The sequence below is a fragment of the Lissotriton vulgaris genome, chromosome 3_1 (genome assembly GCF_964263255.1).
Source record: "Lissotriton vulgaris chromosome 3_1, aLisVul1.2, whole genome shotgun sequence".
Taxonomy (NCBI): Eukaryota; Metazoa; Chordata; class Amphibia; order Caudata; family Salamandridae; genus Lissotriton; species Lissotriton vulgaris.
Window position 1 is genome coordinate 881386551 of NC_141689.1, and position 14578 is coordinate 881401128.

The following is a 14578-nucleotide window of genomic DNA, read 5'->3' on the forward strand; positions in this document are numbered from 1 at the left end:
GGTAGAAGGAAGCGTGTTCTCAGCTAAAAAATTAGGGGACAGCTTGGTGGTCATGTGTGTGTTTGTACTGAGGGCAGTAGGGAAAAGGCAGAGCAGAATACGGTTATCTCCGAGGGCAGAAAAAAGGCGTTATTAATTCAGGTTCTTTGTCAGATCAGAATTTTCTTGAACAGGCAAATTTAAGAAGGCTAGCGCTTAAAGTCGGTATGTGTCTGAGGCTAGGAGTTCAAATTCATTTTGCCACAGAGTAAGACACGTAAAAAGTAACACACTCACAGATGCTATGCTTGCACAGATGTTTTATTTTTTCAGATTATTTCACTATAATAAAATAGAATGCTACACATATATACACACACATAAAAAGGTGATGAATGATATGCATAGGAACCCACTCACATTTGTAAACTCAGCTTCCACATTTTCAAGTTTTAAGTGTTTTTATTCTTAAAACTGAATAATAGACTTAAAGCAAATCTAATGCTGTTACAGAACAAATAGCCACACCATAATCCCTTGTGAGGTTTAAGTGAAAAATGCACAAAGCTTAGCAGCACAAACTGAATTTCTTAGACGCTAAAATAGCTCCATTTTGGGCCTGTTATTCTGAGAAAATTAAAGTGCAGCATCTGAGAGTAGGGTGACCCCCTCCAAACATACTATCGAAGGTTGAAGTTTAACAAGTCTTAGTCCCATCTTTCCCCACCTCAGACCAGCTGCGCAGGAAGAATAGTAGCAGAGACCAGGTTGGCACAAAAAAAAGGCAAGAGCCATCAAGCAGGACTGCTTGGAGATGACTGTGGTGGCTGACACGTGAGCGAACTCAGCTTTGGCGTAGGTCAACAACCATATTACCATTAACACAATACATCCTCTAAGAAGTTTAAGAAAAGAGGATGTATTATTACCACAAAGACAAAGGGCTTTATGTCCCTTATGGCGCAGAACCTTTCAAAGAAGGAAGAAAATATACAAGGAAGCTCTTTTACCGCAGTTAAAACAATCCCAGTAGTTAGAGTGTGCAGTAATTTTTTCCCCTGGATGAGGTATTTTCGCAAATGACATGTTCTGTGGATCTACAGCTAGCCAAAGGAAAACCTACACCAGCTCGAGATCCAATCCTTGCCTTAAACTTGAAATAAGACCCATGAATTCACATTCCAAACTTTCCGAAGGCACAGTTAGGGTCAGAGCGATGAGGATCCTGCTGTCTCTCCAACAGCTGGCCATAACATCATCAATGGAGCTTTACGTTATGAAATTAGCCACAATTTTCCTTTCTCTGCATCAAAAAAGTCTTGGCACTAGATGATCTAAGCTGTATCCATCATTTTGGATTCTTCTTCACCTTGGTAAATCCCTCCACTGCAACTGTAAAACTCCGCATTCAGACTGGAATCAGCTTTCTAGAAGAAAGGCAAACAATACTTTAAAGTGTGTATGAAATACGAGGGGCTAACATGTAATCATTTATTCAGACCACCCTTATGCTCACATATTAATGTTCCCTTTTTGCATAATATTTGAAGGGGAGTCCCCTCGCCCCCTTCTTGAACATGTTTATCAGGACTCCAAAATTCCGTTTAGAGAAGTCCAGCTCTAATCCACTTTTCAAAGATTTCTAATTCTTATAAGTTTGAATGGCTCATCTGAACAAGCTACAATGACTGGACATCGCGATCCAACAGGTTTGTGAAGCGATTCTTAAGAGTAAAATAAATGGAAAATCACAAACTGAATGACCAATTCATAATGAGTTGCGGCAGCACAGAAGCTCCTGCAACAAAAATGTACATATCTAAACACACAACATAAAAGCACACACTGATAGGTAAAGTTAAATGGCTATCAAAGGCGCCTCCAAGTAATACGGCAAACTACATAGGCAGTAAAGCCCAAATGGTAGATTTAAAATAAATAAATAAGTAAATCAATGAGAAAACTATAGATATGTTTACAACAAATTAGCACACAAAAACGGAATGGAAGAAGTGCACCAACCATATTTAACAGTACCCACCCCAACACCATCAATCACTCAAATCAAAAGCAAACATGTTTGTACCGCAAATACATTTTAGCAGTGAAGTCACAGTCAGTGAAAATAAAACAATGACCTTCATGGAGGGGCATTTGTAAGAGAGGAAGGGAGCATAGCACGCGGCATAAAATATGGATTCAATACAAATTGGTTGTCTTAAAAACACAAAGGGCAAGAGCCACAATGGACATATCGGTGCACTGTGTAAATTATTCGTACCTTCACCATGATGCATCGGTGATCATTTTGAGTTTCTTTACTTTTCATAGGCAAATAAATCCTTATGGGTACAGCTACAGTATCGCAGATTTTGTTCTACACGTAGAAGGTTGCTATTTACATTCAGTTCACGACAAGCTTATGTTTGCAGGCAAATGGTTTTGCTCATGGCTTTTATAGATGTCAACGCATCGCTTGACCATGAAGTAGTCTGTCTCACACTGCGTGTAAATTTCTTCCGTTTTTATAAGGATTGTGTGCTCTCAGTGGTTTGTCAGATCCCGTCTGTAGCTGGAAGAAAAGCCTTCCTCAAAAGATTTCCAGACAATCTGTGGTATTACGGCCTGCTGCTGGGGGTTCTAACCAGTTCTAAAAGTTGAGAGAAAATGATGGAAGTGTTGGTGATAAATGAGTATCCTCAAGAGTGTGGGAAGTGGGAAAGCCTGTGTGATGCAAATTAAAACTGGAAGCCATGAAACCACCAAACCATGGCCATGCATGTATACGATTACATGATAGTGAGTAGGATTAGATATCACGTGGCACCTCACTGGAGAATTGCAAAGCCCACGTCACTTTAATGAGACATGCCCTTTACCTTCTATGGAGCAGTCAGCATCCTCATGTGAATGTGTTTTATTCAATAGCTTGTCTGTGCGGACAATCACAGGGAGAAGAGGAAGAATGGTTTAACATCTTCTAAACATACAAAGCTCACATACGTAACTACCGTCACAGCACCACGACTCACTGTGTGATATATCAACAAACCAGATTGTACATGACACTGCACCGGATTGGGAAGGACAGCATCGCAAAAATGCAACACAACTATAAACAATGCCGGGAATATCCGTTGTGCTGCAGAAAACCGCCCTTAGGCATACATTTAGATTTTAAATCGCTCACAAAGAACAGCTTGAATATAATAAAGCCCCATGGACTAAAGAACATTACTTGTCTTCTCTAGTGGATAGCAAAGGCTGATCCGTGCCACACATTTTCTTTTTACCACCATACGGACTTCTTTTATAATGTTCTGTGGTCCAAAAAAGCATAAACCGGCAAGCCTGAAAATGGCCGACTCATCTCTTCAAAGCACAAGCACTTTATCCTACCTCTGTATGATTTTTTCCAGTAGTGGCTCTTGGCAGGCCCACATAGACCACAGTGGGAGCAAACTGTTTAGATGGTCTCTCCTGGGACAAAGGTAGTAATATTCAGTGATTGGCATACATAGAATCCTGTATGTATAAGGCCTTTAATAACTGTTCGAGAAACCGGATGACCCTCACATCATTAGCAAAAGACACTTGTGCCCTGCCTGGTCTGAGGTAACACATGCGGAGAAATTGAAGAATGAGCTTGGTAAATGAAGAGTGGTAGTTTATCTGAAGACGAGCTCCAATGGATGCACCCGCATTCAAAGGTACAGGATGAGCCCAATGGGGCAGTGGGAGCACTATCTGCTAAGCTTCCCATCAGACTTTCAAACTAACTTAGACTCCCGCCCCTGTTCTTGCAACGGGAGGTCGGGTCAATCAATGTTACATTTTTATTCTTTTGTGATTTCTATTTAATGTACACCAACAGCTTTCGATTACCATTAATTAAGAAGCATTGTATCACAGATTTTAGAGGAGCTTATGACCTCCTCCTTCAGTTGAATAATGAGGAATGCATCTTTCATGTTGGATTGTTTTTGAAAACTGCTGGGAGGGCCCGGCAAACAATGACTATCTTTTAGTGCTCAGTTTTAGTGGCATATTGTTATAATGAGTGCACTGATTTTATTATTTTAGTATGGACATGATCCACAGCACAAACATGTTTTTAATTATTTTATGTATGTTTGTACTTTTATGGCTGCTTCTGTAACCGAATAAAGATCTGGGAACTGAGCTGACTTCTGTTATTTAACCAGCCTTTTGGCTACTCCAACCACCACTCATTCTGTCTAGTAATTATAGCTCCTCAATCTTGGCTTTGGGGAGACACCTCTGAACCCTAATCTTCTCTGAGACCTCAGTGACTCAACTCACCGTCGCTATTTTTATGTAAAGTTTTGTTCGAGCCCCACTGCGTCACAAAGAGATTACAAGCTAATGCGTGCATGTATGTGATCGTTCTTCTGCTCTCGTGCAGAGCATGCTCACTTACATATTGTACAATCATTGCCCATCACACCATTTGCTGTGGGACGTAAATGAGGTATCCTGAGGTATATAAGTGAATGAGAATTGCTTGAATGTCATGTCATTGCATCTCAGCACTATCTGCACATATGTCATTGCCATGTAATGATACTCCTTTCCTACAGGTAACGCGCTTCTAAGAAGCTACTTAAATGGCGCACTGTTACATAAGGTGCTGCCACATCGGTACACAGGGAGAAGTCTAAGCTCAGGGAAAAGTTTGAACAAAAGATTTACTATGCATTCATTCATACAGACATGGTTAATGAACTTGCGTTGTGTGGCTAGGCTTGAATTGTGTTTACTCTACGCAGGCACTAGCAACAATGTGTCCTTCCTGTGAATGACAAGGGGTTCTGAAATATAAGGATTCGGACATTGTCCTGGTACATCTTACATTGTATTTGCCAAAATACCACAGCATTCCTGCACTTCTTCACTTCGAAAAATAACTTTGATTAGCAAGAACCAATAACTTTTGCTAATACTCTTCCAATAACAGAAACAAGGTATTATTATGCCATTACACCTGTAAACTCACTGTGGTCTTGATGCCTGGCATGTTAACTGTCCACATATTATTAATAACGATATTTATATAACCAAGCTTCTCAGATGTTAGTGCGAGGCCTGAGGTCAAACCTTAAAGTGGGTCCCTGCAGCAGCTTTTTCTGTTTTTGGCCGGTGGCTCAAGCATCTCTCAAGTATTTTAAAAAAATGGATTAACAGGAAAATTAACATATTGCGTCAGGTGCGATCTAGTGGTCTGGCTAAGTGAGCGCCCTCATTACTAAGGAAAACGTCACGCTTGCTTGCAAGTAAATGTCTATAAATGTTGCTTAAGGGGAGGCGTGCCCAGAAAAGTGCTAGACTTGGGGCATAATGCGTTCCTTCCCCCAACTACTTCTGAAGGCCCAACAAGACATCACAGAAATCTTACGTAATAAAAAGAAATCTGGCAAAAGCATCACAAATTGTTTGGGGAGGAAGCATATGGGTGAAATCCTTAATAAAATACATCACAACCACCAGTGACTTTAACAAGGATGGTTGGGCCAGTAAGCACAGAGAAGCTGAAAGGGCCAATAACTAATCCTTCACTGTACGTACTGCAAGACCTTCCTGGGCAAACTTGAGGACGTCTGAAAGTCTGCACCGTAAAAGGTTGGTATTTTGGACACTACCCAGGCACACGTTCTTCCCAGCGTCTGACATAGGTGGACTTTATTGAAGTGCACCTGCAGCCTGGATGACATCAACCAACACGGTCAGCCAAGCAAACTCATTCAGTGCCACAGTTCAATCTCTATGCATGTAGAGACTTGGATGCAGGACTTTCTCTATTGCCGAGATAAAAGATTCTCCCAAAGTGGTAGCTTGATCGGAGGACAAATAAATAGGCTCAGAAGCTCTGGGTACCACATTCTCCTGTTCCAGTCCAGGGTAATTAGAATGACTAGGGCAATTAGAATGACTTGGGCAGAGTCTGTCCTGATCTTCTTCACAACCCAAGGAAGGAGAAGTAGCAATAAGAATGTGTACAGAAGCCCCTTGATCCATTCCAGACAGAATGAGTCTCCTAATGGAGGCCTCAAAGGAAAAGTCTTTGTGCAATATCGCTGATACGATGCAAATTCACAGTGATGAATTGATCCATCAAGAGGGTTCCCCAATGATCGAAGACACTGTGCACCATCTCGTTGTGGAGACACTGCTTGTGACCTGTCAGATGATGCATGCTTAGTTCGTCCACTCTAAGACTGAGGGACCCTGTGGCTGGCTTACCATCATGAAGATATTCCAGCCATATGCAAAGAGCCTCCTGGCACAGGATCCATCCTGCTTGTTGCAGTCCCACATGGCAGACGTGTTGTCCATGAGGACCTGCACTAACTCCCCTTTGATAGTTGGCAGGAATAGTTTGAGAGGCAGATCAGCTCTCTTCTAGAGAACAGAAGCTTCTGATCGCCACATCTCCCCAACAGCCACCACTGTAGATTCTGCACTGTCTCCTTTGGAATCCGATTGGAGTCGGAGAGGCCTGATGCTAGGCCGACTGAAATCTGAGGGGCCTCTGCAGGGCCCACATGTGCCACCTGCCACTCGTGGCTAAGAGGGTACACAAAGCCTGCAGACCAAGAAGTGTTCGAGCCATTCTCACTAAAACCCAGGACTGATCCCAAAACATTGGTATCCTATCCTGATGGGTCCCATGTTGATACAGCAGTGGACAGGCCCTGAAAGCACATTTACCTAGAAATGCCCCAATGACCAGAAGCCTCTGTGTGGGGCTCAGGTGGGATTTTGTCTCACTGATGGTGAAACTCAATGACATCAGATTTCGTCAGTTGCACTGGGGTGGTCTACAACTGACTGCGGCCAGCTCACCTTTAGCAGTGGGTCATTGAGGTGTGGGAATACATGTACCCTGACCTCTGAAGATGGCCTTTCTTGAACACATGAGTGGTTGAGTTGGACAGGGCTAAAACAAACTGAAAATTGTCTTGTCCCCCTGAACTGCACGAAACGCCTGTGGGATAGCAGGAAACACATGTCTTGCAATTACAAGGGCACCATCCAGTCTCCTCGGTGCAGAGCAGCACAAGCATTCTGGATTTGTCATTTTCATTGAAAGGCATTCAATTGGCTGAGGCTCAGAACTGTACAAAAAGAAGGTATAGCGAATAGCACCCCTCTTCTTTCTCAGAGTCTGGAACCCCGTCATTGGCACCCATGAAGAGTAAACAATTGATCTACTGCTTCAGGATTGCAGAGTGCTCCGCCAAAATTTGCTGGCTGCTTTGAGGGAGGAAGGTGAGGTGGGGAGGGAATAAAGTGAAGGCCCTAGCCCTTTTGAACAATTTGTAAAACCCATTTGACTGACGTGATGGATCTCCACCCAGGGAAGAAATGTTGGATCTTGTCTCCAACTGGCCTGGCACGAGTTGTTACGGACAAATTGATGCTGCTTGAGAGCTGCACTAGAAGAGCAGGAGAAAATGGAGGAATGCAGAACCTGCCAGCCTGGATGATTCCCACTGGTGCCACATACATGGCCTTGCAAAGGGCTGCTTTGGCTGCTGCACAATTGGCTGTGAGGGCTTGTGTTGCCTGTAAGGTATCCCTCTGGGTAACCTCTGAATTTCTTGAAAGTGTCTGAAATTGCTTTGCAGGCATCAATAGTCCCAAGAATTGTTAAGTGTATTGACTGTTTTTAATCGTTCTAGCGCCTAATCAGCCTTTTTATCCAAAGATTCTGGACCCCTCTAAGGGGATAGCCATTAGGAATATTTGCACATCACCAGCAAACCCACTTTCATACTTACATTATGAGCATGACGGTTGTGTTGATATCTCTGCCAATCCAGGCCAGCCTAAAGTACCTATTATGGTACCTCCTGGCCTCTGGGACCGCTGGCAAGAACTTGCTGGTCCTGTCCCACAATGCATTTGTATACCTGCCCAATATGCAAACCACATTGATGGAACTAAGGGACAGGCTAACTGGTGAAAACACTATTTTCCTGAAAGAATCAATTCTTTTTGGATTGCCTATCCAGGGGAAGTAGTTGGAGAGGAATTCGGTTGTTTGTTGAGCCCTGCACAATCAGGCTCTCTACTGTTGAATGTTTAGTAAGGAAGTCTGGATGAGAAGAAGCAGATCTGTGCCACTGAGCCACAAGTCTACAGACTGGTGGACATGAATATCTTTTGAAACATGGAGCCATAAGGGCATCGATTAGGCTTCATTAAAAGCAGTAATGGTTCAGATAAAGTGGGCCATGGTTGGAGAATCTCCATCAGAATATTTGTTTTAGCTTCAATAGTTAGCGTCTAAAGTTCTAGTGTCCCAGCAGCCCTACGAACCACCACTGCAAACAAGGCACTTTCCTCTCTAGGTCTTATTTGGCGAGTTGACATCTGTTTCAGTTGATTTATCTAACCCACTGGCATTTTGCAGGTCTAGATACGGAGCATCATCAATGTGACGGTGGGAAAAATTAATTTCCATCCCCATTATCATCAGTGTCCTGGGAGGCCATGTGAGCTTGCTGCACTGGAACAGAATCGGAGTTAAAAAGAGAATGAAACTCTTATAGGTTAACTGAATAAAGAATCGAGGTTTTATTAAAGAGAAGGAGGCTAGTAGTGACAGGTGGAATTTAAAATCACACTGTCCTTATTTTTGTTTACCATCCATTATTGCTTGCATTGGTTTCTAACACAAATTTCGGTTTCATTCCTAATATGCCCGCCTGTTCCAGGCATTCAAATTTTCCTTCCACCACGCTAATTCTTTCTTGCATCTCTGCTCAGACAAACCATATAGCTCTGTACCATAAATCCTTCGCTAGCCCAAGAGACTTTGCCCGCTGAAAGGCCCTGTACTGCAACAGCTCTGGAAATCGTGCCTGAATTGACGATAAGAGGCCAATCACTTGAACCAACTCCCTCAACTTCACTGATTCCTTTTTTGACATTGAGTTCACCTCCTGTCTTATCTTCCTCACCTTTTTCTCTGGTAACCGTAACTGACTTGTTACTGTGTCCATCACAAAACCTAGAAACTCCATCAACTGAGATGGTACCATTATTGATTTGTCCAAATTTATCACAAACCCTAGACTCTGTGGTAAACCTACCACCACATTAAATTCCTTCTGCAACTCCTCTACAGCTTGATTCATTATCAATATATCATCCAAACAGACAATCATTCTTATTCCTCTTTCTCTTGAGAAGCCTACCACTGAATGCATCACTTTCGTGAAGCACCAAGGTGCTGCTGACAATCCGAAAGGTAGACTTTGCAACTGATACATTTGCCCCTTTCATCTGCCACTAAGTATACCCGACTCTTCTTCGCAAATGGAATCAAGGAATAAGCGTCTTTTAGATTTATTTTCACCATCCAATCTAAGTCCTAAAGTAGATCCCTCAACAAATGAATTCATTTCATTCTGAAATGTAGGTTGGTCACATACCGATTAAAATTCTGTGTGTTTATTACAGGCCTCCAGCCCTTGTCCTTCTTTTCTAAGAATAAGGTACTTACAAATCTCCTTTCGTCCTCCCTTACTCCTACTGTTACTTTCTTCTCTAACATTTGTCTCACCTCTTCCTGAACCAGAGTCTTCAACTCATTCGGCTCTGATGACTGGCATGGTTCCGAATCGAACTCTATTCAATAACTCTCTATTGCATATAACACTCATGCGTCCTTTGTTATTAACTCCTTTTGATCCCTGAAATACCTTAATCTTCCTCCCACACCTGATGGGATGAAACCAGAAACAATCCTTGTACTTCCCTTGTCCTTGACTTTGATTAAGGGTATGTCCCCTTCTGTGGTTACCTCTTCTTCCTTGGTTTCTGCCACTCTGCGGGTGAAAGTGTCCGCCTCCAGGATTTCCCCTGAATGCTCCATACCCAAGTTACGTTGTGTTTTGATACTGGGCTCTGAAGCCTGCTCTCCTACCAGCCCTGCCATAAAAACTACTGTTTGAAAAATCTCTGCGCATGGAATACTGTGCCTTGTCTAAGCTTGTGAAGGTCTTCACTTTATTTGATTAAAGACTTAACTAAACCATCCCCAAATAGTAAACCTTCAGATGATTCTCTTCTAGCCAATTCACTTAACTTCAGATTAATCGGCAAAAGAAAGCCAACAGGCCTGCATTTGCGGTGCCCAGAAAAGAAATTGTCCTTTGACACCATTTTCTTAAAATAGTTACATCTACATCCGTGCCCTTTAAAAATGCTTCCTCCACAGAATCAAAAATCTTTGCCAAGGGCCCTAGGACCTCCAACACTTTATCCTGACAAATTTTGGGAGATTTTTCCAATCCCTTTTTGGGATCCTTCCCCATCTTAAACATACATGTAATCAAAGCAGGGTCTACGTTTAGTGTCAGTCACCTTCTCATCTATGATGGGCTTAGAACACTCAGCCTGCATGATATTTCGTTCCTCCTTCTCCATGGACCTATGCAATCTTACCCATCTATATTCTGAGACATGGTATAAGGGCCACCAATCTTTGAACCTGGGATCTCTTATTATACCCACTTCGCTCTCTTCATCAAATATGCCTTTATATTCCAAATCTAAAATATAATTATTCCGATCCTCACGTGATCTGTCGCTTTGCATTACCAACTCATCCCTGAGATTTCCTCCATTTTTAGTATTCAACTGACCTCTCTGCATGCCGCTTTGGACACCTGCTCTTTGCGAGCCCCACTTCCTCACTCACCACCCTATGCAACACTTCCTCCTCATTACACTCTTCACTTTGATTTGCATCCATATTTAATTTATTAATATTAACAACATTTTCTATTGTAAACCAACAATATACGCCTATTCACCTTCTTTCAAATTCAATTTTTTATAATTTTCCTCAAATTGCACTTTAAAAAAATCTCTGATGCACCTCAGCTCTATCAATGCGTGACTAACTGCTCCCGGTTAAGGAACGCACTACCAAGTGCTTTATTAGCTAGTTAATGGCCTTGCACGCCTATCGCCCTTAAAATCAAGCCAAAATGCTGGGGCCTAATTCCTGCCGTAATCGACCTTGGTGTTGTTAACAGCGAGTGCCAGATACAAGCTAAATTGCCTAAACAAGGCCAATCTCCCTTGAAATGTGGGCTTAGCATTGTAAATAGACGCCGAGCGTCAACATAATAATACACTATACACTCTGACGTCAGCACGGCCTTGCTGCATACACCTGTACGGGGAGTGCAGTCCCAACTTGAAATGCCATAGAAGCGTAACAGGCCTTTGCGCTCGAGCCACACGTTTCTCATCGCTTATTTCACCCAAGTAAGAAATACGTTTTTGAAACTAAGTCTACTCCAAATACAAATACACCTACTCCCTGTACTTACTGGAAAAAGAAACCTCTATTGTTTAAAAAAATTAAATAAAATAATTTTTTATTACAAACACTTTAAACAAGCATTTGCAATGCAATAGGTCTCGCATTAGGAAAGTTTAAGCTATTGGTCTTGTAAATGACAAATTTTTTATTTATGTGTTGGTTTTGAAAATAGCGAAATTAATAGCATTGTCATTTACAATGCCAATACTTTTAACTTTTGCAAATGTGACACCTAAAGCATTTGTAATGCAACATGTTTTGTATTTACGTGACTTAGATGTATTGATATTACAAATAACACTGGCTTTTAATTTTTTTAAATTATTAATACTTAAATAACAGTTATTGGCAATAGCTTAAACTTCTGTAAATAACATGCCTTGGGGGGAATGCAACAAATGAGCTGCAGCAATGCAAGCACCATCCTATGGTTGTGCATGGCTGCAGTGGCAGCCTCTATTACTGTCTCTCTTCTGCTGGTTGGGTTTTGAACTGCGGTCTCTTTTCTTCTCTGAGGGCTATCAGCACAATTTGTCAGGGGTACCTTGGAGGTTTTTATAGGGTAAAGCTAGATGAACCATTACATTACTGAAATAATTGTAAAATTATAGCAAGCTGAATCAATGTCAGACGCCTTTTAATTGCTCATATCAGGGACAACTCTAAAGAAACACATTTTATGTCCGATTTATATTCTGCTGCACCTACACATTTTAGATTGCCCTCTGTGGCTTGCGGGGGAGGACCTTCGTCTTTTCCAAAACAAAGCACATTTGGTAACTAAGCAACGAATAACCGCTTTGAGCTTAAAAGCAGAAGAAATAATTTTTTTCACACTTGTGGATGTTTTAACTTACTTGCCAATAGCCAGTTACATTTTTTACTCCAGTGTTAAAGTAGTGTGATGTGTTATTGAAGACATTTCATGTTCCCTGAAAAAGTCCTTCTCGGTTCTTAAATTGCCCTGTATTTAGACACAGAGTTAAGAAGGTTCGACGTTGTTTGAGCAAAGAAGGAAGTAGCCGTTCCATTGTTCATTGATTGACAGACACCACCTTTAAATGCGTTAATAAGCGTGCAGTCTACATTTCAAAGAATGCTGTCATTCCTATACATATCACCCAGACATTTCTACACATTTGTAACCTCAGTCTTTTTGCTCATCTTAAGAGCCCTTTAGGCAACATTTTGTTAAAGTGAGAGGCTTCGAATATTTTTATTTCCGAGCCTAATTATTTAAAAGCGTCAGAGACCGTTACCCTAAACTCAGAATTCCCCTTGTGCCTTCTTAGTATAGTAAATATAGCTGAGACGAAAAGAAAGACATCTGGCTTTTAAAAGAACTTTCTAGTGGGTTGAAAGGACTCTTATGACATTCAAAGCCCGGTAATGCACAGGTAAGTATTAAAATTCCAGATCCGTCATTAGATCCAGTTAGTTTTTTTTAACCAAATATTCTTGAGGTTTAAATTTGAATTCTGATCTGTGTTTACTAGCTTTTCAGTAAACACATTTTGTCTGTGATTCCAACAGCTGCCCTGAACTATCTCCAGATCTCATCTGGAAAGCCGCGGAATTGTTTTAAACAGACTGTAAGCTGCAGTGACCCATTTTTAGGGTTATTAACTTTGCTTTGTTACTGCTTGGATTTTATGATCAGTGTTTGAATATTAGTTCCATTGCTAGCATCTTTAAAGGCCTGCCATCCGCGATGAGTTTAATTTGTAATGGCGCGGGCCTCGCTTTTAATTCATGGAGCAGCAGTCCTAAAAAACAGACATTCAAGTGCTGCGATGGGGTAGAGCTGCCGGACAGCAACCACGCCACGGGGGTTATGACCTTACACTGTATCTGACTCAGTTCCGCCTATCATTCAGCAGAATGTGGCCCACTCGTCTACGCCGCTCCATGCGGGGCTGAGCCTGGTAAATTTAGAGCAAAGCCTGCCCACACTTAAAATACTTACTGTGCGTCATGAAGTCTGTTTCTTACCCCCGCCCAAATAAAAACGGCGGATTGAGAGTAAAGGAGTGGGTGGCTGGAAAACAAAAGGATCGAGTGATCCCTTGAGGTTCATTGGAAAAGAAGTATAAAAATTTTTGATAAAAGGGAGTCGAGATTTAGTTGATGCTAGGAGAAACATCCCCCCTGAACCCCCTCTCCCTTATAAAACTTGCTAAGATCAAATGTGTGTTTATGTTCAGGAATCGAACGCGCGACTCGCCTATTTGAACAGCTCAGTCTATTGATTTTGCAGCACAAACCCCATGAATTCTGGGCGTGTGTGTACACCAATGTACAGCCTTTTTATGTGGCAGAGAGCGAGCGGGCGCCGTGGGGGATACCATTCTGTATGATTTGTTAGGTATTTGATTTTGTAGTTTCTGCGTGTTCTGGAGAATGTTCGCGTCTTTTCCCTCTCTCTGCATGTTCAGAAAGATGCGGTATGGCCGCTTCCGTGTTTCTGTAAGCACTGCACTGTGCAAACTACTGTATTCCGGTTTCTGTGCACCGTGTCTATCAAGTGCACTGCCTTGCATGCCATTTTAAAGTTGTTTCTTACACTGCGGTAAAAGTTGCGGTCACTACTGAAAAACGAGTCTAATAGGTGCAGAAGGGCACAAAGAAGCGAGTCTAACAGAGGGCAGGAGGGCAGAAAAATGGGAAAACACGAGTCTAATAGGGGCAGAAAGGCACAAAATACGAGCCTAACAGGGGCAGAAAAAACGCGGCCGCGAAATTAAAGTAAATAAACGCGGCCGCGAAATGAAAGCCTTTGATGCAGCAAGGGGCAGAGCGGATCCCTTTGAAGTGAAGCTGCTGGCGGCACCACGCGGGGAAGCAACAGATGGCTGGCTTTGATGTGGTGATGCAAGGCAGGCAGGCAGGCGGATAGAAGTGCGTGCACGGGACAGATGCACTTCTGGAAATCCGCATTTTTGAGAGTTTAGTTTAGCTCTTACCTTCACACCAATAGTCTCGTCCTATTCATTCCTTGCGGAATGGAATAGGACGAGCCCTAAAAACGTTAGTTTTGGCACACAATCATTCAAATACCCATAAATTGGGTACTATCTACTCAAAAATTTTTAAGCATACTATACATTCAAAATTATTAAATGTACTCTCTCTATGACCATGCTCAGAAGCAGCAAACAAAAGAGGCGGAAGATGGGAGGACAAACCGTATATATGAGATTAAACATTGTATTTCTCATTGTGATGTTCTAAAGT

At 42.1% G+C, this 14578-nt stretch overlaps 1 protein-coding gene across 1 annotated transcript in view; it reads right to left on the reverse strand.

Moving 5' to 3' along the window:
- Nucleotides 1–281: 281 nt before the first annotated feature.
- CDC37L1 (cell division cycle 37 like 1, HSP90 cochaperone) overlaps nt 282–14578 on the reverse strand; it is a 246415-nt gene continuing 232118 nt past the window's right edge. The window contains exon 7 of the mRNA XM_086961203.1: nt 282–1406. Within this exon, the coding sequence (XP_086817329.1) occupies nt 1314–1406 (93 nt within the window). The 3' untranslated portion in view covers nt 282–1313. The remainder of the gene's footprint in view (nt 1407–14578) is intronic.